This window comes from Saxophila tyrrhenica (genome assembly GCF_035928015.1).
Source record: "Saxophila tyrrhenica strain CCFEE 5935 chromosome Unknown scaffold_30, whole genome shotgun sequence".
Classification (NCBI taxonomy): Eukaryota; Fungi; Ascomycota; class Dothideomycetes; order Mycosphaerellales; family Extremaceae; genus Saxophila; species Saxophila tyrrhenica.
Window position 1 is genome coordinate 88,593 of NW_027041762.1, and position 27,836 is coordinate 116,428.

Sequence of the window (27,836 nt, forward strand, 5' to 3'; positions counted from 1 at the left end):
ACTCAGCTGTTCTCCTCAAGCAAATCGCAAAACATCATCTAGCGGTGAAGATTGAACTTACGCCATCCCCGTGATCGTAACGAACATCTGATCCTGCACCTGCAGACCCCCGGCCGTGCTAGGAAGAGAAGCCGGCATAGAGAGGTTGTTCTGCCCGAACGCCGTGCCGTAGTTGTATGGCGGCTCTCCGAGACTATCATCCCGTCAGCACTGTTCCACCCCACCCCACCCATCATAAAGAGAACGAGAGAACAGAAGACATACCACCGATCCCGATACACCCTCTCCACCATCATCGTCCGCCCGGTCGGCCCTCCCACCAACTGAAACGCCACCCGATCATCCGCGCAAAGCACATATCCCCCCTGCGTCGTCCCGTTCACCAAGTCCCCGTAACACACCGTCTCCAGGCGCAGTCGGTGGTTGTAGTCGATGAAGTTGAAGCGGACCCAGGGGGTGGCGGCTTCCGGGGGCGCGGGCGGGTTGTAGATTGTGATGCCGGTGAGGAGCCAGGGGCAGTTGAAGAGTTTGTGGGGGCAGTTGGCGGTGACGGCGGCGAGGGAGTGGATGGGGGCGCCGAATTTGGCGAAGGTGAGGGGGCTGGGGAGGGCGGTGGTCAAAGCGAGGAGGGTGGTGAACAGGGCCAGGAAGGCGAACATCTTGTTGGTTGTTGTTGGGTTTGCTGAAGTGGCGAGACGAAGTGTTCCTGGTATGTACGGCCTGGCGGCGGTGGTTGTCTCGAAAGAGGCGGTCTCAGTTCGGAGTATAATCTCAGGAAGCCCTCGTAGACGAGTAAGGTAGAAGTAGGAGGGAAGATTACCTCAGGACGATGAAGATGCTATAACAGACTTACAGAGAATCGCGACGTGATCGCCTTTTACACCGAGCCCACGCGTCTGTCGGCTGGGCACGGCTGATCAAGAGGCAGGAGTGATGTACAGAGGCCACCCACCGCCTTTCTTCCACCCACCTCGGGATCTATCACTGGACTTGTAACAGCAGAATACGAGGCCAAGGCAACCCCTAAGACGACCGTTAGCGCCGTTGAAAGAAGGCGTCGTCGCGCAGACGAAAACTTCCACTCCAACGTCATGGCTCCTGGGTCCGATAGCAGCCGTTTGGAGGCGGTCGACTGCGAGGACGTCGCACACGTTGCACCGGCTCGGGATGTTTCCAAGATTCTGCTGTGGAGCTTGTACCACCCTCGACCTCGTCCGAGGGCGATAGGGCTGTGGCGGTGGTAAGACGAAGCGTGTTCTGTGATCATTACGCTGTGCGCAAGGAACGGTGAAGGATTTTTCGAAGGTGCTACACTTACGTACGCGCGAGGAAAGGGTATCATGCTTAACGCCGTTCGCTCAAATCCATGCCACTCCATCATTCCGATTTCACAATCAGGTTCTCGCTCGCTTGAACACGCTGTGCCCACTCCGTCCAGCTGCCGTCGTAGACTTGCCGCACGCCATCACCGTACCCTGCCTCCGCCAGGGCTGTATCAATCACCGTCGCTGTCACGCCAGTCCCACAGCTCGAGATAACGGGCTTATTCGGATCCACGCCCTTCTGCTCAAACACCTTCCTCAACTGCTCCGGCGACAGATACGCCTTGGTCTCCGGATCCAACAGCTCGGGTACAGGTATCGACACAGCGCCCGGCATATGCCCTGACGACAATCCAGGCCTAGGCTCCGGATCGGTACCCTTAAATCTCCCTCCCGGCCTCGCATCCAGTATCTGCACATCCTCCCTACCCTCCTTATTATGGTCGAACGCCACATTCCTCACATCCTCAAACCCAGACACTCTACTCCCATCTAGCTGCGGCGTCGGATACTGCGTCCGCTCGAACTTCCCTTGCTCGCCTCCCTCCACCGCATACCCCTGCTCCACCCACAGCTTGAAATTGTTCAGCAGATACACCGCCGGGTGTCCGAACACTTTGAACGTCCATGCCACCCGCGGCGCGGAGAAGATGCCTAGTTCCGCTGAGTCGTAGACTACCACTGTGTCGTCTCGGTTGATCCCCAAGTCGCACATCGCTTCCTGGAACACTTCCGGCGAAGGCAGCATGTGCGGGTACGGGCTAGAGGTGTCGGCGACTTTGTCTAGGTCGAAGAAGCGCGCGTTGTGGATGTGCGCTTTCTTGAATACTTCGTAGCCGTTGCGCTTCTGTGGATCGTTGGGGAGGAACCATGTCCCGCAGACTGGGACTGTTTTAGGGGCTGTGGAGAGTTTAGACGGAGCATTGGACTTGAGCGCGGCGTCGAGTTCGGCGGGCGTAATGAGGGTGCGATCGTGGGGGAGGGTGCTTTGGAATCGCGTAGCCCTGTAGGTTGTTGGCTTAGCGAATGCGCTGGGTCGAAGGAGGTTCCGGCGGAAGAGGAGTGTTGTTGTCGCCATGGTCGCGAAGGTGGATGGGTCTGGTTATCGCAGGGTGTCGACGTACATGTCTGCGGCAGCTGTGCAAGCTATCTATGCTTTCTTTTGATCGGCGCAAGAAGAGGAGGTGTTGCAGATTGCAGGCCTGCTTCCCAGGAATGCGCGTCGAGGCAGAGCTTCGAGAGCTAAGGTTTCGTGCCCCACTTTTCCACATGCAGGGCTCTTTCCTGTTCGGGCGGTAGTGCCAAACGCGCCTTCAACTTCATCACCACCTACAACACCACCACACCACCACTCCAACACCATTGCAAGAAGATGAAGCCAAGATGAAAGTGACCTACACATCCTACACCGCCGTCGCGGAATGGAAATGGGATCTCCCAGCCGAAGCCGACGACACCTGCGGCATCTGCCGCGTGCAGTTCGAAGGCACGTGTGCGAAGTGCAAGTACCCTGGTGAAGACTGTCCGATCAGTAAATCACCCAAGTCTTCCCTCATATCATGCGTGTGTTTTTGCTGATGGGGATATGCAGTCATCGGCGCCTGCACCCACTGCTTCCACATGCACTGCATCAGCGACTGGATCGCGTCCGAGGCGAGCCAGGGCAAGTGTCCGATGTGTCGGCAGGTGTTCAAGGAGAAGATCGCGAATGCGCCGGCGAGTCCACAGGTCAGGACGCCCGAGGCGAGGGTGACGAGGGCGCAGGCGGCGGGGAGTGCTGGGGCGACAGGCTGAGGTGGGAGTGGCATGTGTGTGCGCTCGATGACGAAGCTTTAGGAGGCGAGCGAGTTTCGGTAGACCCGTGTGATAAGCAAGGCGCTGAGAGAGGGATGCTATGACGGGCGCGGGTGTTAATGAGCACGCTACACAGAGCTATCTACCAAGGTATAGAACCACTGACCTCAATACCCCCGACGTGCCATACTGAAGAGTACCGCAGACTTCAAACCAAAAGTTTGTCCACGAAAATACTCCGGCTATCGCGTATTGCTGCCGCTTCTCCCTCCCTCTCCGAGCTGCGGCGGCTCGATCGAGAACCACCACCATCTCTACCCCGATCCCCCGCCTGTCCGCTGGACGTCGCATCATCCGACCCCCGATCGACACGCTGTCCCCCATCATCTTTACGACTTCAACGCTTCAACTTCTCGCGCCGGCCGGACGACTTCTCTGCAAAGTGAATGTGACCCTGGGGCCTCGGGGATCCGAAGACCTTTGTAGGACCCAAGACCGGCGGTGGCTCCCTCTCGCTATCGATGGTCCCGATGAGTTCTCGTTCAGATCGCTTTAGGCCTTTGTCGGTCCGCTTCGACGTGTGGCCCTGCGCTGGTGGACAGCCGAGAGCGGTGAGGGGGCCGATGGCGGGTGGTTTTGGGGACTGGTTCGACTTCTTGCCGTCGGATTTGGAGGTGCGGCTTGAACGGCGAGGGGTTGAGGAGGACATTTTGTTCGTGTGGTGTACAGGTTGACCAGCGTGTTCCTCTTTCTTTCCAGCTGATGATTCCAGAAGTGTTGGCGGTGTGTTGATTTTCTGGAGTGGTGTTCGGTAGTGTGGTAAGTACACAAGAGGTCATGGCCATGGGTCCCTCTATACCAGCCATTGGCCATATCTGCTGGCGGTGGAGTGGTGAATAAGTGTTCGACGCATTCACTAGAATCACACGGCGAGAGTACAGCACTCATCTCCGTGCAGCAGATGGACACTGGACACGGCCACCCTTTCAGCCCAGCACTCCCTGAGGCTCAACCTACCGTAACCTCTGCACCATCACTGCTCAGCACTGGCGTTGCGTCACGAGCTCCACCCTCACCAAGCGTCTTGCTCCTTGCTACTGCCGCCTGGATGGCATATCCACGACGATCGACTCCCCTGGCCGGAGGACCAAGTCACTCGATGAATAGCTACTACGGCTTGAACTGCGGCTACTTGCCTGCGATCGCTGCGGTACATTGAAGCCGGAAGACATCGAGCCCTGTCCGCCTCTCAAACTTGCGGCACGGCCTACATCTCGCTCCGCCGAGCTCCGCGACTTTCTTACTTCGTCACCTACCTGGTCTGGCGAGAGTTCCAGCGACAGCGAGGGACATGGAGATACTGAAGCTCGTCGCACGCCTGCGGAGACCTCCCGAGAAAATTGACGACTACTTTGATGAGAATGCTCGGATTGTGCCCTGCTCCTTGATACCGATGGTGGGTACGGTGAACTTGCATCGACAGCGTTGTCGACATCCTCAGTGCCGGGGTTTGGTACGCCTTCGGGCGGATTACGATTGTTGGTCAAAGACATCCTGCCTTCATTTACCTGGGCGGGCCTCTGGCACCCTGAAAAGTTCTGGGTGCGGATGCTCCTCGTTGTCAGGATTTACCTCATTATCCGATCGGTCTGGCATACTGGTAGATCTATAATCATCTTGCGACTCGCCCTCATCATTGCGCTCATCTTCTACTGCTGGTAGATCTTGATGCCGAAGAAGCTCCTCAACACGCTCCTCAACCCTATCGACAAGCTCCGGGTCGCCAGCAGGACTGTCTCTAGCAGGATCACCCCTTTCGTCCTCAGAATCCGTCTGGACTTCAGCTTGCCGTGATGGCGGTTCGTCGTGTCGCTCCTCTGCGGCCGCTGCACCTCGCCTACCGTTCTCTTCAGGCGTCCCGCCGTCCTCAAAGCGCACTCTCTGCCGCCGGGGGCTTCGTCGATTTCTAGGCTCATGGCGTGAGCGATGGCCTCTTCTGCGATGATTTGGCGAACCAGTCTCGCTTGACAACTTCCTATAGCTCCTGCGGTGGCCATCATTCCGGTGCTCTTCTTGGGAAGAACGGTGGTTACGGTGCTTACTTGCCTTTGTGTGCCTCCGTTGGCTTCTGCGATGTTCTGGCGAACCAGTCCGGCTTGAGTGCTTTCTGTGACTCCTGCGGTGGTCCTCATCTCGATCTTGCCTTCGGGAAGAATGATGCGTATGACTCTTATCGGGTTTCTCGTGCCTCCGCTCGTCACGATCCGACCTCCGGCTGTGATGGTGACTTCGCTCGGATTGTCTCGGCTTATCGCCTGGAGACCCATGCCCACGGCTATCTCTACCATTAGAGTCGTGAAAATGTCTTCTATGGTGTTTGCCATTGCTTACCGGCCTATCCGCGGTGGGCCTGGGTCCAGCCTGCGGTTCTCACATCTTGGCCCCGATATGGTCTCCTGTACTCGCCCGCCGGCTCTGGCCGCCTATCGGAAGTTGCTGTTGACTGTACAATCGTTAGCCTCTGATGCTTCCTGTTTGTCAGTCATTCGGGAGTACTTGCTTGAGATCCACTACTATCTCCCTCGCCGCTGCCAGTCGGTCCACTTAACGACTCGTTGGCAGAAGACTGAGCGCTTGGCTACGGCCACCTGGGAGCCCACCACCTGGGAACCCAGCGCGCGGCCTGCTACTCCCAGGGAAATCCGACTCCTGGAGAGTCATCACGCCGACGACCCTGATCATCTTTGCGGCCTCGATGCTTTCTTGAAGACTTCTTGTGCCGACTGGACTTCTCCTTCTCTTCCGTGAAATAGACATGACCCTGAGGACGAGGACAGCCGAACACCTTTGTTGGACCCAGGACTGGCCGAGGCAGCTTTTGTGTATCGCCTGTCCCGACAACTTCTCTTGTGGCCCTCCTTAACCCTTGGTTGGTTTCTTTCGTGGTGTGGCCTTGCGCTAGTGGTAGCCCGAGAGCTGCAAGCGGCCCAATCGCTGGTGGCTGGTTTGTTTCTTTCCAATCGCCTCGAGCATTGTGGCCTATGGGGCCTTGGGTGCCGAGTAGTATCTTCTTCCATAAGCCGGGCATGTCGACTTCGGTCGACTCAAGCTGCACGGGAAGCTAATACCGTGAGAATATCTTGAAGGTTTAAAAGAGGGAAATAGCTGCAGGTCGTATCTTGACTTCTCTTATTCAACCGAAGAGGGCCATGTTTGCTGTGTTTCGACTCGGGCATGACTGCTCGACGGATGCGCTGGAGTCGTACGGCAGGTGGGCAAAGCATCGTACAGCAGCTGGACACCGGACACAGCAAGCTATTCAGTCACACATAGTCTGACGCTTCAGTGTACGGCTACACCGGTCAATCGTGCGACAGACGACTGTACTGTTGGATCTGTTGCGAAGGCATTCCACAACGCATCTGATTATATCCCCTTCAGGACAGAGCTTTGATAGCTATTAAGGCTTCACAATGAGAGTTGAGCTTACTGGCTACCTCCAAAGGATTTCAGCAGGCTACCAGAATGCAGTAGGTCTCCCACCTTTAACCGTTGTTGAGCAGATACTTCATCCAGAACGTCAGCTCATCACTGTCTTCACCCCGATCTTTGACCTAGTCGTTACGCCCTCCCACACTGGAGCTGGCGTTCGTGCGAATGGAAGTTTGACTTCCGCCTGGAGAAGTCCCTCTCGGTCGGAGGTCCTCTCCATCCCCTGGAAGCGCTTGCAAGGCCTGGTGGAAGGTTGAGATGTCCTCAGCGCCATCTGCAGCATCATGTTCGGAAATTGAGGAGTGCTGAGATAGCGGAGACTGATTTTGGTCCTGCACGGCTCCACCAGTGCTCCGTTCGGAATCTCCAGGCGTGTCCCCGGAGGTTCTGTCGACTTCAAATTCACCGGCCTTGTCATACTTGATCGCCATGGCCAGCTGGTCCACAGCGTTGACGTTCTGGCTCTGTCGCCTCTTGCCCTAGTATCGATATATGTCGCCATGTCCATTGGCTGTGGAGGTTTTGACATCCGTCTGAGTTGTATGCTGGTTGAGCTGACTCGGCACACGCTCGGTGCTCTTGCGAGTCTCGGCAGCTGCTTCCCGCCTCTGGCGCTGACGAACAAAAGCCATACTGTCGGCCAGGCTCTGGGGAGGGGTGTGATCCGCATCTGGACAGCAGTCACATCTTATCTCGACCGGTACAATACCATTTGGGCTCATGTTGTACGCCGGCGAAGTCGATCTGTCACGCTGTGGCTGTTGAGTGCTAGGTCGGTCGTCTCTTCGGTCTGGCCTGTCGAGAAAATGATAGCTGTCTTTCATGTTGAGTGGTGCTGGATAATCTGTCGTGGGCGGTGTTGGAAGGGTGGTGAAGCGTCAGAGTGTGGTGGCTTGTATGTTGAGAAGAGTGGCTGATTTCTGGCGCAGGCGGTTGCACTTATACAACCGTCGAAGACCTTGACAGCAGTCATGCAATGGTGTCAGTAGGCAATGAGGAATATTGTTCTGAACCCTCCAATTGTCGTGGTGAATGTCATCCGCGCCCGCAGCGTTGGAAGACATCAACATTGTATGAATGATATGTTACCGTGTCTGCGCGAAAATATTACCAGGCCGGAGGTGTTGTCTATAGATTCATAACTCTAGATAGGCAGACCATCAGTCGACCTTGTATAACATACCCCCATGCGTTTGTGATAGGGCAGGTCGTCGACTGTCCTGGTGCTCTCACGACTCCATCCGACGCCTTGAACCCAGAACCTCACATCATCGAACCATTGCCTCACACGATGTTGTCTTGGCAGCTTCGTCGCATTGTGAATACTGCTATTCATCGTGTAGAGTCCTTCTGTATCTGGGGGAGGTCCATCTCCGACAGCAGCCGCAGCCTCAGCGTTGGCGACGGCCATCAACTCGTTCATCCGATGCCGCATTTCTGTCATGGACGCTGACACACGAGCGAGGACAGAGTTCATGTCGTCGACACTGGCGGTCGTGCTGTTGGCGAGCTCCAGTGACCGTCGCTGGTCGTTGAATGCAGTGACCAGTTGATGCACGTCGCTGTCTGCTTTCGTGATTGCATCGTCCAGAGCGTCGTGTAGGGGTAGAATAGGACGGGCATCTGGATCCCGTGTGCAGTACTGTAGGTAACATGGCCAATTGTTGGACTCGTCCAGAGGATGGTCAGCGTCGGGACAACAGTCGCATCGCTGTTCTGCTACCGCGGGATCGTTTCTTTCGTTCTCATACCGCCGATGCTGCTGAGTGTCCTCCCCATTCGACCGTTCAGCAGCACCGTCATCAAAACTGCTGAGCTGTCTGTCCCCATGTCGCCGGCTCACTTCAGGACTCATGTATTCGTGCGTACTTTGCCGCTCGTTGGCTCGAGACTCCATGACAATGCTGTCCGGAGACGCCGGAGTTGTCGACCTTGTCCGTAAGGCGCCTTGACTTCTGGGTCTGTGATGTGATTGCCTTCTCTTACAGCTCTCCGCTAAGGAGCAGCAGAAGGATTTGACGTGTTTTGGAGGCAACCCGTTGAAGTTCTCCGTGCGAATGGAGGGTGCCGATAGTAAGAGGTGGATTTGGACGTTGTTATTTATGATTTGGTTTAAGAAGAAATAGAAGATTAATTATCGGCTTTGGCACCCGTGAATGCCTTCCTGACAACAATTAAAGTGTGTACGAACGTAGCACAAGACTGTCAGGCTCACCACAGAGCCATTCCTTGACGGAAACGAACCTGATCCTCCATCCAAAGAACTCCAGGCTACTGAGGCCCCGCCAAGCTGTCGTTGTTATAGATCACCATTCCATGGAGTGAGACCACCCCATCAGCCAGCCCTTCCCGGTCTTCTCTCGATGATCCGGTACTCAATCAGCCTTCCACCAGTTCTTGATCCTCCATAGGCCGACATGCCTTCACCACCAGCATAGGAGAAACTCCTCGCTGGTTGATGAGTACGTGGACCACCCGTCATTCGTCTTGACATCCCCGACCTCTGCGTGGAAACATTACTGATCGAGTCTTCCGGTCCCAGCGTCTCGGCATCAAGATCCGGCTCTTCAGCGAAAGGCTGTGGGCCGCCGGTGTATCTCACAAGTTCGCGACCACGACCAGTCACAAAAGAGTCGGACGTTCGCCGCGACATGCTCGATGGCGCACCGGTATGCCTCGCAGACTCCTGCTGTATATTCTCACTTGCGACAGCTGTGTACGAACTGCTGCGTTTCGAAGTGCTTCTGCCAGGAGCCCGGACACGACCGACATACTCAGGTCGCCGGTCCCACTTTGAAGCGCCAATGGTAAAGTAGTCGGACTCTGGCATGCCTGGGACGTCGAGCGTGCGGCGGAAGCCGGTCATGTTGCTTGTTGTGCTGCCACAGACGCTATCGCCGCAGTCCGCGTTGTAGAACGATGGGATCTGCCGAGAGGCTCGGACGCTGGTACGGGACATCCGAGATCGAGATGTTGGTGCGGTAGAAGTGGCGGGCCTGTATGAAGAGCCTTGTCGACTCTGCCCGCTGTAGCATGAGGAAGCCGGCGAGTCTCGTGGCATGATTGCAGGAAGCGGCTCGGTACTACTTCGAGATAGCTTAGTCTGCTTGGTCAAGATGTTCTTGTATAGCTTGAACTCCTGGTCTGAAACGGTGACTTCAATTGTGGTCGAGACTAATGACGAGGACATCTTACCATCAAAACGAAAGAAGGAAACAAAAGGGTGGACAAACATATACAAACACTTCAGCAAACCTGCCTTGGAACTCCGCTTGCTCGAAGCCTTTCTCCCTTGCGAGGCGGCCATTCGCAGCAATAACGCTTACCCAGCATATCATCTTGTACTAAATAATGAACAGTAGAAGCGAATGGACGATGCAGCAAAAGCCCAACCGAAGCGTGGTGGGTTGCGATTCGCTGCACAATTTTCCTGCCTTGTTGCCTTGCGGACTGGTGGCGCTTCGAAATTGTGAGGCTTGAGCTCCAGTGAGGCTTGAGCTCCAGCGAGGCAAATTGAACGCGCGCAAGTTCAAGGTTGGGCTTGAAGGGAACAGCACCAGCGAGTAGACGTCCCTACTTGGGAGAAACAAGATTGCGATGTTGATGAAGGCTGCACTGTGCAGCTCTTTCAGTAGGAGGCACTAGCAAAACATTCCACCTTGGATCCACGGTTTCCAGATTGAGAGATCCATGGTATCTAGATTGATGCTCCCAAGGTCTGGACTTGTCGCGGAATCTGGAATGTAGAAGTGTGGCGAAATATAACCATGGAGTGATGTGGACCCCGACAACCTCAGATATGCAAGAAACATCGTGAGGGTCTGGACGCAGAATCAACCAGAGTGCGGAGGTGACAAGGCTCGGCTAGATGCAGAGTCTTGCATGTACCAAAGTAACGCTCACAACCCTCCAGCTTGTCTATGCATGGTTCTTCACAAGCACAGCCTTTCGCACATCAGCACGTTAGTATGAATGCGTCTTCTCGAGGCATGCACCACTGCACCGCGCTAGACGGCCTGGGGGTCCAGATGGAGGCCACATCGTATTACGATGTCCGTGTGAGGCCGTGGGATATCCGCGAATAGCGAGCCTCGTCGGTTCGAGCGAATGCCTCGCATGCCCTGCATTGTCCCGATCCTGCCCGCTGTGCTGTCAATATGCCAACCGCACGAAGAGAAGGTGGCTTGCATCAGAAAGATACTCGTGCTCTGCTTTGGACAAGATTTGCTGAAAGGCATGTTGAGCCCGTGGGGCCGAAGCGGCAACTCATGTTGTTGAGGCATCTCAAGATAGACACTCGCTTCAGTCAACGTCAACCTTCCGCTGAGCCCGCCCAGCGGAGGCTGCGGGTGGCGCTCATTCCACTGCAGAGGCACTTCCACACTCGCCGTAGCAGAGAAGATTACGCTCTCCGCACCATTGCTGCCATCTCTAGTAGACCAATCGGTTGAGCAAATGCTGGGCACGTTCTGCTCGGCTTCAGGCTCTCCAGCAGCGGCTCTCCAGCAGTGATACCGCAAAGGCTCGCAAGTGACGCTGGGCTGCGACTGAGGAGGCGCCCAATCGACGTCCCTGACCTCTGGAGGAGCTCTTGTGACTTGAGCCACCCTTCTCTGCACAAACGAGTCGACGATGAGGTGCTTCGTACAAGATGAGAGAGAACTGGGAGTTTGGAAGTGATGTCGAAAGAAAGCAGGAGTGGATCTTTACCAAAGCTTGGCGCTAAGATGACTCGTGTCCCGTCCCAGGAGAACAGACTACTTAGTGCTAATCAAGACCAGATTTAACAGTTACCAAGACCGTTGATACTCTATGTCGACCTCAGGTGAGGTTGTGGAAGGTCGCCAACAGCCTTTAGAGTCGCAGAGCTGGTTATGTTCTAAGCATGCGAACGGCCGGCGAGCAGGAGTCGCTGGCAAAGACTAATCACTCAGCATGCGAGAGAAACCGGTCATCTCATGCTGAGACCCAGGGCCCTTCATGCTGGGTGCAGACCTCCCGACCAGCGGCTGGATGTTCGCGGCAAAGACTAGGTGTGACAGAGCGTGCAACGATATACCCAGCCTGACCAAGATGCCCACCTACATCCCGCTGTGGCGAGCGCACTCATACCAGCTCCATGAACGCCGGAGGCTCGAGCAAGGTGTGGTTTCCTTCTTTCTCTTGAATCTTTGAGCGTAAAGACGAGCTGATCGTGCCGTTACTGCAAGATGGAGGTTCGAACGAGCGCGACCGGACAGCCAGCCATTGGCCTTGACTCGAGCAGAGTCAGGAAAGCGAGAATGCTGAAAACGTCGCAAAATCGTAAAAGACTGTCCGAGGCGATTGTCACTCAATGCTTACCTGTCGCAGCATGCGGCTGCCTTCTTCGCGAGGAGACACGATGAAGCAAACCAGAAGCTTGCGGCTTGCTCTTGCCCTGCTCTATGCCTCAGGTACGGCCAGTCCAACACAGAGAGGCTGTTCACCATTGTTGTCGCCAACCGAATCGCGCTGGAGTATGCACTGAGACCACGGTACGCGACAGATGGCCAATCGGACGAGGCAATAAACACTTCCGCAACTCCCCTCTCTACCCGAGATGTCGTCGCTGTTTCCCGCTCAGTCCGGAGTGCATCATAGCGGCGGTCGATGAGCGGTGCAAGGTGTGTGGCCGACCATCTATGGCGGATACGTTCGTGCGGCTAGACGAAGGCAGGCTCTCAGCACCGACCTTCGCGGATACTTCCAACGGCGATCGAATTTCAGCATCAATGATGCCTGCGGCATATCTTATCACTGGCATATCGACATGCTTCTTCCAAGAATGGAGAGAAAGGGGTGATAACTACGATAACGTTTCAATGCGAGTGGATGTTTATTATACTATCTTCAATCAATCAATCGGAGTCTCTTCGTACCTTGAGAGGAGCTCTCAAACCGGAGGTACCTCCTACAGGTACCGTCCAAGACCGCTTTCGATCACCACGAAGACGGCTGAGCGGTGCAGGGCTAAAGCCATCGCTGTCGCTGCAGGCGCCCGCATCCGCTAACTCCAAGCCAAGCGCGTGAGGCGGCATCAAATCCACCCAACGCATCGTGCGGCTGAAATGCCTCTTCAGCCTTCTTGGCTGTCGTGCATAGAGTTCGCCTGCGAATTTCCGCTGCAAGGCAGACGCACGTAGTACAGGGATGATGAAGTTCTCCACCCAATTGATGCTGGTACTTCATGCATGAGCAGGCATCATGTCCGCAGAGTTGGAGGCTGTCATCCATATCCATCAAGTCTATGACGTCCTGTGTCGCCCAGGCTCGCATGTACGATCAGAGCGATTGGTATGGTCTGCCGTCAATATTACTCCACCTATCATTGATCGGCCACATCTTACATGCATTTCTGTTCGCCTAAAGCAACCCCGTCAATCGCGTTGTCAATCCAGATCAGCCCGAGGGCTTCCAGACGTGGTGGCGGGGCTCGAAAGCTACACACGTGGGGATTTGGCGGCCCCAATCGAGCTCATGCAACGTTTGCGGAGAAATATGAATACAAATCTTGCTTGTTCCTGGACGGGAGGCGGCACACAAGCCTAATGTCAACCTTGGTCCAGGTTCGCAGCACAGACAAATCGGGTTGGAGGGCAGTCCGCAGCGGAAAGGCGGAACAATGCATATAATTACCATTGTCCCACGAGGGTAGGTCAAATAACGCAAGGTTCCACTCAGTCTTTCTCACTCGCCCTCGCAACCGCACATTGTTGTCTCTGCGCGCTCACTCTCGCGACGACAACCCATTCATTCACTTTCAAGGTCCCTCACACTTTCACTTCCGCTTCCACAGCTTCCTACCCCAACCACGAAAATGAAGTCCTTCTTCACCGTCTTGAGCGCTATTGCCTCGCTCGCCGTCGCAGCGCCGCACCACGGAGGCCACCACAACAAATGCATCTCCCAGTCTGAGGCCGAGACTTTGGTCGCCAGATACGCTGCGGTCATCGCCGGCCAGCCATCCGACTTGGGCGGTCCTGTGAAGACTGCTCGCGCCATTGCCGCCAAAGGCTACAGTGAGCAGTCCGACTCCGCGAACCAGCTCGGAGGCCTTCCTGTACGTAAACACCACCTCGCAATTCCACCCGCCCTGTGACTGACAAAGCGCAACAGCTCGGCAGCTTGACTGTCGCAACCAAGAGAGACTGGATCTACGAGTCGCAGAACAACCCACCATTCCCCACCGAGACCCAGGCCGTCTACGTGACAGACTGCAACAAAGTCACCTGGCTATGGATCTCCCCCAACTTCGGCAGTGGCGCGTACCCGGTGCAGGGCATCCATTTGCTCACGACGAACGATGACTGCAAGCTCACGATGGTTAACTTCGAGTTCAACAGCTTCGCTGCTGCGCTTGACACTGGCTATACTATCTTTTACGCCAACGGGACTCAGTACGGGGCTTAGGAGGGGTGTTATTGTTGATTTGGTCGATTTGTAGTTTGGATTTAGTATCATGAATGAAGGACCTGATAAATCATCACCGTTTCCAACGTTCTCCGTTCCTCCTACGTCTACCACAGCCTGACCGTTGTTAAAGCTGTTAGTACGCATACCTTCACTAATCGAGCATGGAGATCGGCAACAATCGACTACAGCGACAGTTTATATTGTTTGTTGGTTCATTTGTAACACGACGATGTTTGGCTGGCGCGAAAATCATCAAGAGATACGCGGGTGAACCACAAACTAGGGAAGCATTCAGGGTGTGGTGGGTTTACGCAATTCTTTCCAAACACACTCCATTGATAGGATGAAGACATTACTGTATTGGCTGTGCTTTTACATGCATCTACAAATCAGCCGTCCGTCGACAGCAACGAGCTGTATCCAAGTCCCAACCTCCACAAGCTCATGGACTAGGGAGATCACACGTCCCCAGTCCTGCTCTCACTATCTTCCATCTCTTGCGCTGGTTGTGCCTCCTCCTTCTCTTTCGCCTTCCCAGCGCCAGGCGGTCCCTTGAAAGGCGGATTCCGCTGCCACGTAAGTAAACTGAACAACAGACACGCTGCAGCGATGTACGTCGCCGTCTGCATCTCAGATGTAAACGCATCGGCGTAGACCCTGGAGACCAGCTGCTGCTCGTTTTTCGGAAACTGCTCGGCTGCCAACGGGGACTGGTAGAGGGTGCTCAGCTCTGACGGCGTGAGCGCGCGGTTCAAGGCGGTGGAGCCGCGAAGGTTTTGGTTGAAAACGATGACGCCTGCAGCGAGACCGATGCTGCCACCTAAGGTTCGCATTTGTGTGAGAGCGCCTTGGGTAGCACCTTGAATACTCGTCAGCATGGATTTGATACTGCGGAGATGTTACAAAGGGCATACCTATCCATCTCGGCTCAGACTGGAATTGCACCGACATCGTCACCGAGCTCATTATCTGACCCACCCCCAAGCCCAACGGTACTTGAAAGCCGTAGACGCTGCTCGGTGTTGGACTTGTGCTTCCAAGGCTGATCATCAAGCCAAAGCCAATCAGCTGGAGGACCGCGCCGGCGATTAAAGTGTAGGCGGTATTGTTTCGCTTTGAGCTCAGCTTGCCCGTGATGATGGAGCCGATGGAGGAGCAGAATAGCAGTGGCAGCAGCTTCAGACCAGCGATGATTGGACTGCTTCCGTCGACAATCTGGAATCGTTGGGGCAGGCTAATGTTTGCGATGAAGAATGTAAATCCTGACAGGAGAGTCGACCTAGTGCATCTTGTTAGCCACAGCGATAGTGCCGTGAAGGGAACCTTACATGACTGTGCCTCCAATGACTCTCTGCGTGACCACCTTGACCGGGAAGATAACCTGGATAGTCCAGTCTGGGTGCTCGGACAAGAACCATTGCCACCCGATGAACGCCAGGAAGCACACCGGAACCAGTGTCAGGCAAGCTCCAATCGCACCGCTGTCCCACGCGAGCACATACGTCCCAGCTTCTTGCATGGCGAAGACCAGCAGAATGGAAGCCGCCAGCAGCAAGATACTCCCAGCAAAGTCGATGCTCTTGAACGCGGCTTTGGTGAATTTCTTCGGGCTGTTGTCCTTCGGCCACGCAATGCAGAAAGCCGCCAAAGCAACACACCCAAGAGGCAAGTTGATATAGAATATCCACCTCCACGTGGTAGTACTGCAGATACCACCAGAGATCAACGGTCCAGCGACGCCGCCGATGGTCAGGGTAACTCCAATCGCCGCAGCCACCAGTCCATTCTTCTCCGGCGGAACGGCGTTGAGGGCAATGATCATGGTCATGGAGTACAGTCCACTGCCACCGATGCCTTGGAGAGCTCGGCAGACGATGAGTCCGACCATGCTCTGACTGACGGCGCAGCCGAGGGAGGTGATCATGAAGATGATGAAGGAGGCGATCTCGATGGCTTTGCGGCCAAAGATGTCGCTGAGGCGGGAGATAATTATCGCGAAGGCTTGAACCACGTTAGCACATGGGAAGTCGACCGTACTAAGAAAGCAGTGCACTCACCCATATATGTCAGGAGGTAAGCCGTCACGACCCAGGTTGATAGAGCGTAGTCGTCAAAGTCATTCGCAATACTGGGCAAGGCCACGGATACAATCGTCGTATCCAGGAAGCCTAGGAACATGCCAGCCAGTACAGAAGCGACAAGTAATCCTCGTCGCCAACCTCGCACATCGATCGCGGCGGAAGGTGGCTTCGCATCTTTTGGTGCTTCCTCGCCCGAACGCTCCTTGGATCGAATGATCTCAATCGATCCAAACCTCGAATGCCGCCACGCAGCTTTGGGATCTCCAGGCACACCGGACGTTTTGATGAACGAAACGACGGGTCCGCCATCATCTGTGAAGTCGAAGTCGCACATACTGCTCGGATACAGAGTCGTTGCAGCCGAAGGACGGTTCGCAGAGGCGCCAGCTAGTTGGGGTGAAAATTCGGATGGATCTAGAAAGGATTCCTCGACGACGGGCCTGTGGTTCCCAATGGTGTCTTCGGATTGCATGGCACTCTTGCTTGTGTAGGGAGTGAGGTAAGATGGCGTTCGTCGCTCATAGGCGAGGTCTCCTGTCGAGCCATCGAACTCTGGGAATTGTTGGAGAACATCCTCTCGCTCGTCTTGCTGTCCATCGAGCTGGCCTTGGTTCTTTGATCTGCCTCTGCCACATACCCAGCATTCGCGCTCTGAAGAGGACTCACGACGGCAATTCCAGCATAAGGAGGCCATGACTTCTCCAGATCAGCGGTATGGCGAATGTAGTTTAAGTGATCCTCCAACGTAGTGCACCAGTAGAGCAGACCGATTCAGCAATGGCTACGTGGTTGTCATATCGAGCCTTTGTGCTTTACCATTCTCGAACAACAACCACATGCCGCGTACCCAATTAGAGGCGTGTGATGGTCCATGACGATTGCTGCAAGCCGTAACGGACAGCCTTCCAGTCGGGTCTGCGATCGGCACCCTGAGCTGCAGCACATAGCAATCGGTACATCTCCGACGTATCTGGAAGAGAGTGCGGCCGTGGCGGGTGATTTGGAACTCAGAGTTCTTGAGATTCTCCACAGAACTGCCCGATCCCTGCGAATGGCCGTTTAACAGCCCCGAAGTTGGAGGCTTGGCAGACGGCTCGACGTCTGACTGTATCCGGACGTCAAGATATGCCCCTTCGGTCCCTTCGTGCAATGCAATGCAGCATCCACTCCTTGCGCGATCAGCATTTCAGCCTCGTGCGGCCTCCGATGGCGACATGACATCGTCTACGTCAACGTTCTGCCCAACTCGGCTACGGAGGTAGGTGCTGGCTACATCGACTGGGATCCGGTACTACCACCGGCCGCGGCACTGTTGTCGCACTCGTCGCACTTGTCGCACTGGAGGTCGTCGTTCCGCAGCATGGACCAGATACCGGTAAACTTACACCATTTTCGTTGTAGCTATGTGATGATGTATCGGGCCCGAGGAGCCGTTCACGTGGATGCGTTCTCGTCGTTCACAATCATGCAAGGGCGTCTTCGGGGAAGTTCGTTTGCCTTGGTCACGACTTCCGGTCAAGATACTGAACGATTACACTCATCATTGCAGCACTGGCGCCGAGTCAGCATTGCTTTTGATATAGCCGATTGATCGATCAATCTCGTCCACTTCCTCTCAAGCTCAGCTTCCGCGACTACTCAACATGGCTTCCAACAGAGACAGCGCAATATCCCTGCCCTCGTTGAACACGAAACTGAAGATCGACTTTTCGCAGCCTTTGGAGGGTACAGTGGACACTGGAGTCATCAAAGGCAAAACCGCAATCGTTCAGGATGGGGCAACTGGTCTTGGACTCGGCATTGCTACAGCGCTCGCTGAGCAAGGCGCCAACGTCGCCATCTGTGGGAGCGACCCGAAAGCAGGCGAGGCCGCCGAGACCGATCTGAATGGTCGCGGGCTTTGTGTGAGCTACTTCAAGACCGACTCGGGCGATTGGAATTCGCTGTTATCGACGTTCAAGCAAGTGGTAGCTTGGTCTCGCGACCAGCTGGACATCGTTGTGACTACGGCTGGCATTGTCACCCACAACATGCTTATGTCGGCTCTGCCGCGAAACCATCGACCTGGCGCTGATCCGCCCAAGCCTCCAACGAACGTCCTTGAAATCAACTTTCTGGGTGTTTACTACACGACCTCGTTGGCGATATGGTATTTCAACCAGCTGGAGTCGAAACGACTGGATCCGAGCTTCAACCCACAGCTTCTCTTCATCTGTTCAATGGCAGGGGTGAGTTCCTACGCACTGCTCGATTTGAATATGCGATATGTGCTAACGTTCACGTAGTACGAAGGTCTCGAGTTCGGCACAGACTACGCAGCCTCCAAACACGGCGTACGAGCGATCTGGAAGACTACCAGATGGCCTCGACAGAGCATGGCGCAGTATCAATCCAACTTACTTGCGCCAACATACGTGAGCAAGAAGAAAATCGCTGGCGAGTCGGAGCAGAAACTCAGGGAGCACAATGCCCAGACAAACGACATTGCGGACGTTGTTGCTGGAGCACTGCGATGTATCTGCGACAAGAAAGTACAAGGGCGAGCGGTAGGGTGTGTACAGGGATCTACGGGTACTCCTGGACGGCTCAACTTTGATCTTTGCGATGACTTGACAGGAGGGAGTGGTGGAAAGGAGTTACTCGACAAGGCGGAGGACATTTGGCTGCCTTCGAGTGCTACGCTCAAGGAGGACTCTGATTGTGCTGTTCAGTGATCTGTATTTGCATTAGTTCCGAGCTATCTAGAATGGTTTAGGTCTGTACGATGTGGTGATGGCATATGAAATACCCCTTGCTTCGAAAGATCGTTGCGTCGATATGGTGTTGCAAATGGCTTGATCTTCAGATTCCGACAGAGTATGCAAATAAACAAACCTACGATCGACAAACTCAAAGACACATGATGAGCCGTACCGCGGACCCTCTCGTCGTCAACGGTGGATCATACCTCAGGTACGTGCTCTCAGCCGGAGCTGTAGGTCGTCGGCAAACTGCATGGCTGCATCCCAACCTTCCAGCAAACTGCTTATCCAACGGAAACGATAACCACCTTATTTTGGCAACACTCGAAGATCCCAACCCAATGCACACGCAATGGCTAGCGCCGGGCTGACATCCATGATTCCAAGGGCCCAGCTGGGAGGGGACTCAGGTGCGTCGTTGTACGACTACGGCAACTCGACGGGCAGATCTATGACGCGACCTGCGTTCTTTCTTGGGTGGATGCAGGCATTCACGACTGCTCGAGTACGTCTTCAATGGTCGTCGGTCAACGGATATTGCAGGACAGCGGCCGGGTGGAGTACTGCTGCAGCTTACATCTGAAGATGGCATATATGATGGTGATCTTGTAGCCGGATCAACAACGTTCATATGCTTCGTTCAGCCTTGAGTAGATTCGATCATAATAACCTTTCTCTCTTGCCTTTCCTCTCTACAGAACTTCACCAACAGTCGGTTTGACAAACGTTTCCAGCAACACTTCTTCGTCATCAATTGGTCGCCATGCCTTCGGTCTTGGTTAACAGCTTGAACGAGCTTGCTCGACAGCCTCCGCAAAGTGAGAAAGAGAAGAAGGAGGTGTATGATGCCGCACTTCGATTAGCTTGGAGCCTTGAGTCGCAGCAAGACACCGCGCAACGTCTATACCATGGCGTGAGTCTGTTGATCGATCAAAACACAACCACACAGTGTCTAACGTGTATCTCCGACGATAGCATTTGCCACTGGCAACCGCCCAAACGGGCATTGATCTTGGACTGTTCGATATTTTGAGCAAGCATTCGGGCGACGCATTCAGCATCGATGATCTGGCAGCGAAGACTGGTGCTGAGCCAGAACTCCTCAGTAAGTTCTACCAAATATACAGCTTCGAGGCTGAATCCAACTGATTCGAACCAGGCCGTCTCCTCGGATTCTACGCCGCCCAGCAGATGGTTCTGCAAACGCCCCAAGGCACATTCACCGCCTCGCCCATTACTCACAACCTCTCTCAACCTGGCACCGCTGCCGGCATCAAGCATTAGTACGCAACGGTCCCTTCCCTTGGCCTCAGATCGATCGGTCGATTGATTGATCAAACGCTGACCAACCTCCAGCTCTCTCACCATGACACCGGCTTACCAAGCCATCCCCGAGTACCTGTCCAACACCCGCTACGCCAACCCAACCGACTCTGCTCCATTCAACCTGGCCTACAATACCGACATGCGAGTTTTCGAATGGCGCAAACACAACCCCAAGAACGCCGAAGCAGGCCAAGCCTTCATGGCCGCCCAGCGAATGGGCCAACGCAGCGTCTGGGATGGCCAGACATCGGTAAAAGAGTTTGAGATGTCGCCCGAGGACCTTCAGAATGGACGGGTCATGATGTGCGATGTGGGTGGCGGTCTTGGTCACCAATGCGTCGAGTTCCGGAAGTACCGTCCGGACCTGCAGGGACGTATTATCACGGAGGATTTGGAGCTGGTGCAGAATATGATCAGCAATCGTGAGGAGCTGAGCTCGATGGACATCAGCTTGCAGACCCATAATTTCATGGAGGAGCAACCGATCAAGGGAGCGAAGGTTTACTACCTGCGGAACGTTATTCACAACTGTGAGAGATTATCTGAGAAGACCAATTCCTGTCCTACGCTGACATCAATCGTTTTTAGGGAATGACGAGCCTTCAAAGACGATTCTGTCGCAAATCTCCAAGGCTATGGCTCAGGATTCCGTCGTTATTCTGGACGAAGTTGTCATGCCACACATGGGAGCTTCATGGAAGCAGACCAGTATGGATTTGGCAATGATGACAATGTTGGCAGCAAAGGAAAGAAAGCAGGATGAATTTGAGAAGCTGCTCAATGGTGCAGGGTTGACGATCAGAGAAATTCGAACTTACGACGAGGATTACGGCGATTCTTTGATTATTGCTGAGCTACTTCCGGCGAGGGTTGATGAGAAGTTTGAAGAACCAGCAGCGGTAGTGGAGCAATCTCCAGCGAGGGTCGATGAGAAGTTTGAAGAGCCAGTAGCGAAGGAAGAGTCGCTTCCTGCGATGGTTGACGAGAAATCTGGAGAACCAGCAGCGGTGGTGGTGTAGTGTCACCAAACTGGAGGTAATGGAATGTAACGAATACATCAATGGTTTAAGGGCGCGGAGTATGGAACGGCAGCTTAACGAATCTCTTCTGGTTGATGAATAAGAACGATTTGTATTAGACATTCATAGAATTATTCGTATACCAATCTTCGCTGCGACATTGCTTTCCAACAGATAGAGTCACACCATCACGCTCGCTATGGCATTTGGCCAACATCATGGGACAATAACTCAATTCCCTCATGTCACGCTGCCGCGCACAACAATGATCCATCTTCCAAGGCAATGCCGAGGCGGAAAGAACCAAGAACCTAGAACCTAGGAGTCTAGACAACATGGACCCAACAGTATTGAACGGCGCAATCCGTCGGACAATAAAGACTGCAGGAACGAATCCCATCGACGGGGCAATAGTGAAAGACACAATGGAGATCCGATGCAGGTCCGTCGTTGACGCGACTACATTCGACACGCGAAGCGACATTCCATGACGGAAGTGGACAGACCGACATGCAGGCAAGGTGCAGGGTATGAGCTGGACACTTCCGAGAACTCCAGCCCGCTGCAGGTCAGACGGGACAGAGTATTGACAGTGGCACAGTGCTGGCACGGATAGACAGCCGGGAGGACGAGACACTTGGCCGACGAGGCACAGCATAGATTGGCGTTGCCGTCGTACAATTATTCCGGAGGCTTGGGAGATTTGGAAGGTGCTCGTTCTGGGTCGTTGATGACGTTGACCATGTTTGGTGCCTGCATTGGAGTCCTCGGCGAGTAGCCTTTCATAGTCTGGACGGAGGTCATCAGTTTCGGAGGATAGTAGTTCGTATCGGCGTTGATTGTTTCTGAGCACAGAATCTCTCGTACACCTCACAGCACTCGGTTCTAATCAGCAAACATGCGTTCGTTCAACGCCATTGCCGTCGTTTCGGTCCTCGCGACATACGTCTCAGCGCTCCCGACGTTGAGCTTTGGATTTGGTGCAGGGAATGGGTGTCTGACCAAACACACTGCGCACGAGCTCGTGAACAACTTCATCAAGCTCACCAACGGAGATGCGTTCAACGAGGATTTGGCGAGAGCCTTGATCACGGAGGATGTCGTGGACACTTCTGGCTCCGTCGCATCGATCATCAACTCTGGTAACCCGCCTGCTGCCTCCAAGGCGCTCCAGTGCAATGCTGACCATATCTCATCGACCAGGTAACACCGGACCTGTCCCACTGCTGGGCCCAACTCTGGCGAACCGCACTGAATTCATCGCCGCCAACTCTGCGCAAGCGACTACGCCATACCAACCCCTCAACATCTACTGGACTTGCGACGTTGTTACCTTCCGCTTCGTCATTCCATTCGAGCCGCAGCCTGTTCTGGGTATCACCATCCTGGAGACAGTCCCTGCTCCAAAGGGCTGCCGTTTCCCGTTCCAGATTAAGCAGGTATGCGATCCCGCTTACGGTTGCTCATTGACCTTCTGAAGCTCACAGAATTTGCAGGTCTTTGGCGAACTGAACAGCTTTGCCTTCCTTGTCGACTTGGGCGTCTACGAGCCCATTGATCCTCCACCGCCTCCGCCGCAGAAGTAGGTCAGTCATCGATCGGAATCTCGGAAACGGCATTGCGAGCTGGCTTGTATGACACAATGGATTGTGGAATGGTCATCCCAGCCAATGGCTTGAATGTTGTGCGAGAGACATGTCATCCAAGGGGTGGAGTGGCTTGCTGGAACGTCAAGTTGGATTCCGCGGAGGGCAGAACTCCAAAGGCGATTCATAGAACAGCCACAAAGCATAGTATCCAATGTTTATCCTTCGGACACACGTCCGATTCCTCTGTCTCCGATACGTACCTCCAACGGCTGAAGTCCACTTCAAATCACACGCTAACCGATCCCCCACCGCGCTAGCTGCAGTAAGACAACGGCAGGAACGGCAAGGTTGAAATGCACGGATGGGGCTGGAAAAAAAACGTGCTCTGCCAGCCCTGATGATCACTGACAGCAACGGCTGTTCGTGGCACGGTGGCGTATCGGAGAATCCATTTCTGACAGGCACGGGTGGGTCGATGACGGCTCGATAGATGGCGTACAACAAACGTCCAAGATTCACGTTCTGCCAGGCCAGGGTGTGGTTGGGATCGCTGGTATCGCGAGGCGTAATGCATTGTTCATGGGTCGACGGCTTGGACGGCAGGCAGCAGGCATGTGAAGCTCTCCCCTTCTCCATCTCAAAGCTCTCCCGTTTGTTTTGAATGCAAAAGAACTTTGGTGTACACAACCGGCGCGGCACAGAATCATCCCTTCCCTTCGTTAGTCAATCTCAATGGCGCGCTGCAAAGTCCCCGCGATCAGCATGTTCCTGTCTTGGTATTATCTCATTGCAATCACATGCGTAGCTGCTTGTGGTGAGGATCCTTTAGAGACCTTTGGCATCCATCGAAGACACGATGACTTGTCCGCGAAGGGCATACTCGACAAGAGCATTGAGGCTTTGGGTGGACAGAGCGCGTTGGACAACCTGAAGACAGTCTCGTCCCATGCATTGTACGTCCATCAATGTCCTTGACACAAGCCAGACGCTAATATATCTGCAGCATATGGAGATCCTTCAGCATCGCCGAGAGCAACGTACCAGGAGTCGCAGACACCGGCATCTCAGTTGCCGGTGAGCAGACCATCTCCTACGATCTGAGCGACCCAACACAAGTGGTCCAGCGAATCGACCGCAAAGATGTTCTGGGAGACTACTGGACCTTCCAGCGAACGCTTCTGGAGATCCCCGAGTCTTCCCTTGTTGTGAGAAGCGGGCAAGATGGATATGCATGCTTCGTAGATGGCAATGAGTTCCTCTTCGCACCACCAGAGGCGCCGTTTGGATACGTCGATCGTAAGACCTCCTCATCGGTCCCATTGCTTGCCATATGCTGATATTATGGCCTAGCATTCTTCGCCTACATCCTCGTCCGCGACGCCTGGCGCTTCTCCCCCGCCATCGTGCGCAGCCTCCAAGCCTCTACCGGCACCCTCGCAACCTCCATGGTGCAAATCAACGACGCCCGCCTGCACCCAGCCGTCACCGACGACTCCCTCAACCTGACGGTCATTTTCGACCCGGAAACCTACCTCCCGGCCCGCGTGCGCGCTTACGAAGACCACCCCATCCTCGGGCCCTCAACGAACGACGTCCTGCTGTACAACTACACCATGGTGGACGGCATCAGCCTGCCGCAGAACATCAAGCTGCTGTACAACGAGGACCTGATGCTGCAGGAGATCCAGCTGAACAACTTCAAGATCAACCCCTCCTTCCCTCCAACGCAGTTCCAGGGCCTCCCGCCAGCCATCACCAACCAGACCGTCTCCGGCGCCCCGCCATCACCGGCCCTGTACCCCGAATTCGCCACCCCAGCGCAGATCTTCGAGTTCTCGCAGAACTTCTTCTACGCCGGCCCGTACTCTGGCACGCTCCCCGCGCTCAAAGTCGTCAAACCCATCGACAGCCTGCCGAACCTCTACCACCTGACGTTCAAAGACAACACCGTCTACCGAACCGTCGTAGCGGTCTTCGACGATGCGATCATGGTCACGGACGCGCCGCCCCAGCAGAGCCATCTGGTGATCCAGTGGGTGCAGGAAACGTTCAACCGGTCGGTGACGCATTTGCTCGTCACGCACCATCATCACGATCACAACCTGGGCGCGGAGGATTATGTGGCGATTGGAGCGAAGCTCGTGGTTCCGGAACGGTTTACGTATTACTGGCAGCAGATCAAGGGGGTGGAATTCATGACAGCGAGGTAAGTCCTACCCAACCCAAAATCCAAACGCCTACATGTACCTCTTTGCTAACAGTCTGGATCGTAGTGAGGAACAACCCTTCACCCACTCCGACGGCAAAATGCAGGTCCACGGCATCTGGCACGCCGTCGACGCCCACAGCGCCGACTGGATGTACTTCACCTTCACCACCGCCTGCGCCTCGGCGGACGCCGAAATGGGCATCGTGACCGCCGACGCGTGGAGCCCCGGCGTCGACCCCTTCGGCTACGGGCAGCGACCCGTGCTGCAGTGGCTGGCGATTGCGCGCATGGACGGCGTGCCTAAGGAGCACACGGAGCTGCCGATCCATGGGGATCCGCAGCCGGCGAGCAAGCTGTACCCCGAGATTGGGTATGAGTATCCTGAGTACACTGTTGGGGATTTCTTGGGTGGGGCTTGTATGTGTTAGGTGTAGCAATGTGGATATGGATAGATTATAATCGACAGCCTTGTACACTCGATTGTGTTTACGATAATCGAGGAATGTGTGGGAAGTAGTAGGCCCGGTCCATAGCCATGCCCACTGTACTCCGTCATACTGATTAACACGAGGGATGTTCGCGCTCCCACTCACGCCGATGCCTCCACGACAACGTCAAGACATAGCATAAGCAGTCCCTCCCCTTCTCAGGATCGGGCAAACGCAACTCTCCAACAGAGAGTCGATATAAGCACTTCTAAAGCGGCACAACCGAAGAGTAAGCCATGGAGAGAGGCTCGGTTGCAATTTGACATCCGTGCTAGGAGGTATGATAGAGCCAGAGCCCCGAAACAGAGGAAACGGCCTCTGAGCCGAACACCAGCGACTTGTGATGGCATAGGGGATGTTGGACAAGAGCTTCGCTGAGGGTATGCACACTAGAAAATACAGTCAACGATAGCAGAAACGTAGGCTGAAATGATACTAGAGCTCCACGTGCACAGCTTCTGAAGGGCTAGCAGCAGGCGCCGCCGCGCCCATCTTACCGCTGATCTCCTTGACGCCGTCCTTCATCGCGGAGAAGGCGAGGTCGAAGCGCGCGCCGAAGAACCAGGCTACGCCGATCTGTTGGACATGTCAGTATCGCCTTCTATTTCTGTACCGCGAAAGCATTAGAGGGAAGTGAAGATACTCACCATCGACCCTGAGATGATAACCAGCGTCGTCACCACCGCCAGCATGATATAGATCATGTCCTGCCTCGACTCCGCCTCCTCCCGCTTCCTCCTCTCCTCCGTCTCCGGGTCCACGGCGGTAGGGCGCTGCTCTCCAGACTTCGGCAACGTCCGCGCCGTCTGCGTCGGGAAGATGCTCTCAATAAACTTCTCAATATTCGCACACGCAATACTGATATCCAAGAAATGCGGATCCTGCGGCCGGTTCTTGCGGTGGATCTTCCGCGCGTACTCGCGGAAGATATCGCAAACCAGTTGCAAGTTCTGCGTGGACTGCGTCATGAGGTGGCACGCCTGGCCCTTGGTGATCTTGATGTTGCGCTCGAACATGGTGTAGTTGTTGAAGCAGAGCTCGAGGGTGGCGATGGCCATGCTCTGCGGGATGGCGACGAAGTTGAAGACGCTCTGCTCGCGTACGCCGGCCATGTAGAAGAGGCATTCGTCCGCGCGGCGGAGGGCGATGAGCACCATTTCGCTCTGGCATTGCAGCGCGAGCTCGCGGTTTTCGGGTAAGAAGAGGTCGGGGAGGGATTTCACGTATTTGGACCAGACTTCTTTGGGCCAGAAGTAGCGCTTGTCGACGTTGTCTTCGTGGATGTCGCGGATGATGTTGGTTTGTTGGAGGAATTGACCCATGCTCTCGATGAGCTCTGGCCGTTGAAGCAGGACGGGGTTAGCGAGCTTGCCTTCGACGAACATGCGGGTGCATCCCTCGCCGACGAGGCCGGCGACATAGTGGCAGTATTGCTCGTAGTCCTGCACCGTCTGCACACCCTCTTTGTTGAACGCGGCGTCCTTGCAGTAGTCTGCCATGCCGTTGCCCATCTTCTTGGCGATGTCCTTGATGATGACCTGGTACTCCTTCTTCATCTTGTTGAACTCCTTCGCCACGCAATTGAACTCGACGAGCAGTGATCTATCCTTCTCGTTCGGTCCACTGCCGTCGAACGTCCACTCCTCGTCCTCCAGATGCTTGTGGAAGTCTCTCAGCAAAGGCTCTTTTGGGCCAATGTCGATGGTCATGTCATCCTCAATGGTGTCTAGTCCGCGCAAGACCAGGTAGAAGACGGTCATAGGAACCAGCAGCTCGGGGTGTAACTCCTGGATGACCGACGCAAAAGACCGCGATGTCAGTTTGAGGAAGTGGAAGCATCGTTTCAGGTTCTCGCTCTCCTTCGACTCGTCGCGCTCATGGACCGGGTTGTGCCAGACGGACCACTGCACGATTGACCGCAGCTCGCCCACGTGGAAGAGGTAGTACGCGATGGTGTTGAGGGACGGCATGGTGCGAGCGGTCAGGGAGGGGTGGTGGAGGAGTTGGACGTGTGTGTACTGCCGTTCAGACTCCGTCCGAGGTCATTGTTGAAAACGCTTCCAAAATGCCACCGCAAAGCTGACCAGTAGAGCGCAGTCGCCTGCTCGTGAAATTGTTCGTGGAATGGTTCGATGTGAAGGATCTCGGCCCGCCTAAGCTGTGGTGCCGAGCCGAGTGATATAAGGCATCCGTAAGGCATACCGTCACTTCACCACTTAGGAAGACGGAGACCAGTAAACCAAGACATTGTATGAGCTAGGTGAAGTAGGTATGAACAGGTGGCCCTTCTCTACATGCATATATGATCACAACTCGCAAAACAATGATCGCAATCAAAGCC

General features: G+C 54.9%; 15 protein-coding genes across 15 annotated transcripts; 7 read left to right on the forward strand and 8 right to left on the reverse strand.

The window, feature by feature from the left end:
- Positions 1 to 57: 57 nt before the first annotated feature.
- Positions 58 to 659, reverse strand: LTR77_011044 (uncharacterized protein; the record flags this gene model as incomplete). Its single annotated transcript, XM_064808257.1, has 2 exons — positions 58 to 193; positions 265 to 659. 2 exons carry the CDS (start codon positions 657 to 659, stop codon positions 58 to 60), a joined length of 531 nt encoding a protein of 176 aa, XP_064653579.1.
- Positions 660 to 1,377: 718 nt separating this feature from the next.
- On the reverse strand, positions 1,378 to 2,400 carry LTR77_011045 (uncharacterized protein; the record flags this gene model as incomplete). Its single annotated transcript, XM_064808258.1, has 1 exon — positions 1,378 to 2,400. The coding sequence occupies one exon, from the start codon at positions 2,398 to 2,400 to the stop codon at positions 1,378 to 1,380; it is 1,023 nt and encodes a 340-aa protein (XP_064653580.1).
- A 305-nt stretch (positions 2,401 to 2,705) lies between these two features.
- Positions 2,706 to 3,116, forward strand: APC11 (ubiquitin-protein ligase Anaphase Promoting Complex; the record flags this gene model as incomplete). Its single annotated transcript, XM_064808259.1, has 2 exons — positions 2,706 to 2,853; positions 2,914 to 3,116. 2 exons carry the CDS (start codon positions 2,706 to 2,708, stop codon positions 3,114 to 3,116), a joined length of 351 nt encoding a protein of 116 aa, XP_064653581.1.
- Positions 3,117 to 3,513: 397 nt separating this feature from the next.
- LTR77_011047 (uncharacterized protein) lies at positions 3,514 to 3,825 on the reverse strand (the record flags this gene model as incomplete). Its single annotated transcript, XM_064808260.1, has 1 exon — positions 3,514 to 3,825. One exon carries the CDS (start codon positions 3,823 to 3,825, stop codon positions 3,514 to 3,516), a length of 312 nt encoding a protein of 103 aa, XP_064653582.1.
- Positions 3,826 to 4,825: 1,000 nt separating this feature from the next.
- On the reverse strand, positions 4,826 to 5,500 carry LTR77_011048 (uncharacterized protein; the record flags this gene model as incomplete). The annotated part of the gene is made up of 1 exon (XM_064808261.1): positions 4,826 to 5,500. One exon carries the CDS (start codon positions 5,498 to 5,500, stop codon positions 4,826 to 4,828), a length of 675 nt encoding a protein of 224 aa, XP_064653583.1.
- Positions 5,501 to 6,730: 1,230 nt separating this feature from the next.
- On the reverse strand, positions 6,731 to 8,505 carry LTR77_011049 (uncharacterized protein; the record flags this gene model as incomplete). The annotated part of the gene is made up of 2 exons (XM_064808262.1): positions 6,731 to 7,087; positions 7,792 to 8,505. The coding sequence occupies 2 exons, from the start codon at positions 8,503 to 8,505 to the stop codon at positions 6,731 to 6,733; spliced, it is 1,071 nt and encodes a 356-aa protein (XP_064653584.1).
- Positions 8,506 to 8,943: 438 nt separating this feature from the next.
- On the reverse strand, positions 8,944 to 9,915 carry LTR77_011050 (uncharacterized protein; the record flags this gene model as incomplete). Its single annotated transcript, XM_064808263.1, has 2 exons — positions 8,944 to 9,782; positions 9,852 to 9,915. The coding sequence occupies 2 exons, from the start codon at positions 9,913 to 9,915 to the stop codon at positions 8,944 to 8,946; spliced, it is 903 nt and encodes a 300-aa protein (XP_064653585.1).
- A 3,531-nt stretch (positions 9,916 to 13,446) lies between these two features.
- Positions 13,447 to 14,039, forward strand: LTR77_011051 (uncharacterized protein; the record flags this gene model as incomplete). The annotated part of the gene is made up of 2 exons (XM_064808264.1): positions 13,447 to 13,689; positions 13,746 to 14,039. The coding sequence occupies 2 exons, from the start codon at positions 13,447 to 13,449 to the stop codon at positions 14,037 to 14,039; spliced, it is 537 nt and encodes a 178-aa protein (XP_064653586.1).
- Positions 14,040 to 14,500: 461 nt separating this feature from the next.
- LTR77_011052 (uncharacterized protein) lies at positions 14,501 to 16,817 on the reverse strand (the record flags this gene model as incomplete). Its single annotated transcript, XM_064808265.1, has 4 exons — positions 14,501 to 14,901; positions 14,957 to 15,321; positions 15,371 to 16,043; positions 16,100 to 16,817. 4 exons carry the CDS (start codon positions 16,815 to 16,817, stop codon positions 14,501 to 14,503), a joined length of 2,157 nt encoding a protein of 718 aa, XP_064653587.1.
- A 949-nt stretch (positions 16,818 to 17,766) lies between these two features.
- On the forward strand, positions 17,767 to 18,837 carry LTR77_011053 (uncharacterized protein; the record flags this gene model as incomplete). Its single annotated transcript, XM_064808266.1, has 2 exons — positions 17,767 to 18,351; positions 18,409 to 18,837. The coding sequence occupies 2 exons, from the start codon at positions 17,767 to 17,769 to the stop codon at positions 18,835 to 18,837; spliced, it is 1,014 nt and encodes a 337-aa protein (XP_064653588.1).
- A 790-nt stretch (positions 18,838 to 19,627) lies between these two features.
- On the forward strand, positions 19,628 to 20,148 carry LTR77_011054 (uncharacterized protein; the record flags this gene model as incomplete). Its single annotated transcript, XM_064808267.1, has 3 exons — positions 19,628 to 19,777; positions 19,840 to 19,969; positions 20,024 to 20,148. The coding sequence occupies 3 exons, from the start codon at positions 19,628 to 19,630 to the stop codon at positions 20,146 to 20,148; spliced, it is 405 nt and encodes a 134-aa protein (XP_064653589.1).
- Positions 20,149 to 20,230: 82 nt separating this feature from the next.
- On the forward strand, positions 20,231 to 21,209 carry LTR77_011055 (uncharacterized protein; the record flags this gene model as incomplete). Its single annotated transcript, XM_064808268.1, has 2 exons — positions 20,231 to 20,720; positions 20,779 to 21,209. 2 exons carry the CDS (start codon positions 20,231 to 20,233, stop codon positions 21,207 to 21,209), a joined length of 921 nt encoding a protein of 306 aa, XP_064653590.1.
- An 898-nt stretch (positions 21,210 to 22,107) lies between these two features.
- LTR77_011056 (uncharacterized protein) lies at positions 22,108 to 22,795 on the forward strand (the record flags this gene model as incomplete). Its single annotated transcript, XM_064808269.1, has 3 exons — positions 22,108 to 22,351; positions 22,413 to 22,648; positions 22,706 to 22,795. The coding sequence occupies 3 exons, from the start codon at positions 22,108 to 22,110 to the stop codon at positions 22,793 to 22,795; spliced, it is 570 nt and encodes a 189-aa protein (XP_064653591.1).
- Positions 22,796 to 23,530: 735 nt separating this feature from the next.
- Positions 23,531 to 25,435, forward strand: LTR77_011057 (uncharacterized protein; the record flags this gene model as incomplete). Its single annotated transcript, XM_064808270.1, has 4 exons — positions 23,531 to 23,751; positions 23,802 to 24,094; positions 24,149 to 25,004; positions 25,060 to 25,435. The coding sequence occupies 4 exons, from the start codon at positions 23,531 to 23,533 to the stop codon at positions 25,433 to 25,435; spliced, it is 1,746 nt and encodes a 581-aa protein (XP_064653592.1).
- A 495-nt stretch (positions 25,436 to 25,930) lies between these two features.
- ERG9 (bifunctional farnesyl-diphosphate farnesyltransferase/squalene synthase) lies at positions 25,931 to 27,465 on the reverse strand (the record flags this gene model as incomplete). The annotated part of the gene is made up of 2 exons (XM_064808271.1): positions 25,931 to 26,071; positions 26,143 to 27,465. 2 exons carry the CDS (start codon positions 27,463 to 27,465, stop codon positions 25,931 to 25,933), a joined length of 1,464 nt encoding a protein of 487 aa, XP_064653593.1.
- Between the last annotated feature and the right edge of the window lie 371 nt (positions 27,466 to 27,836).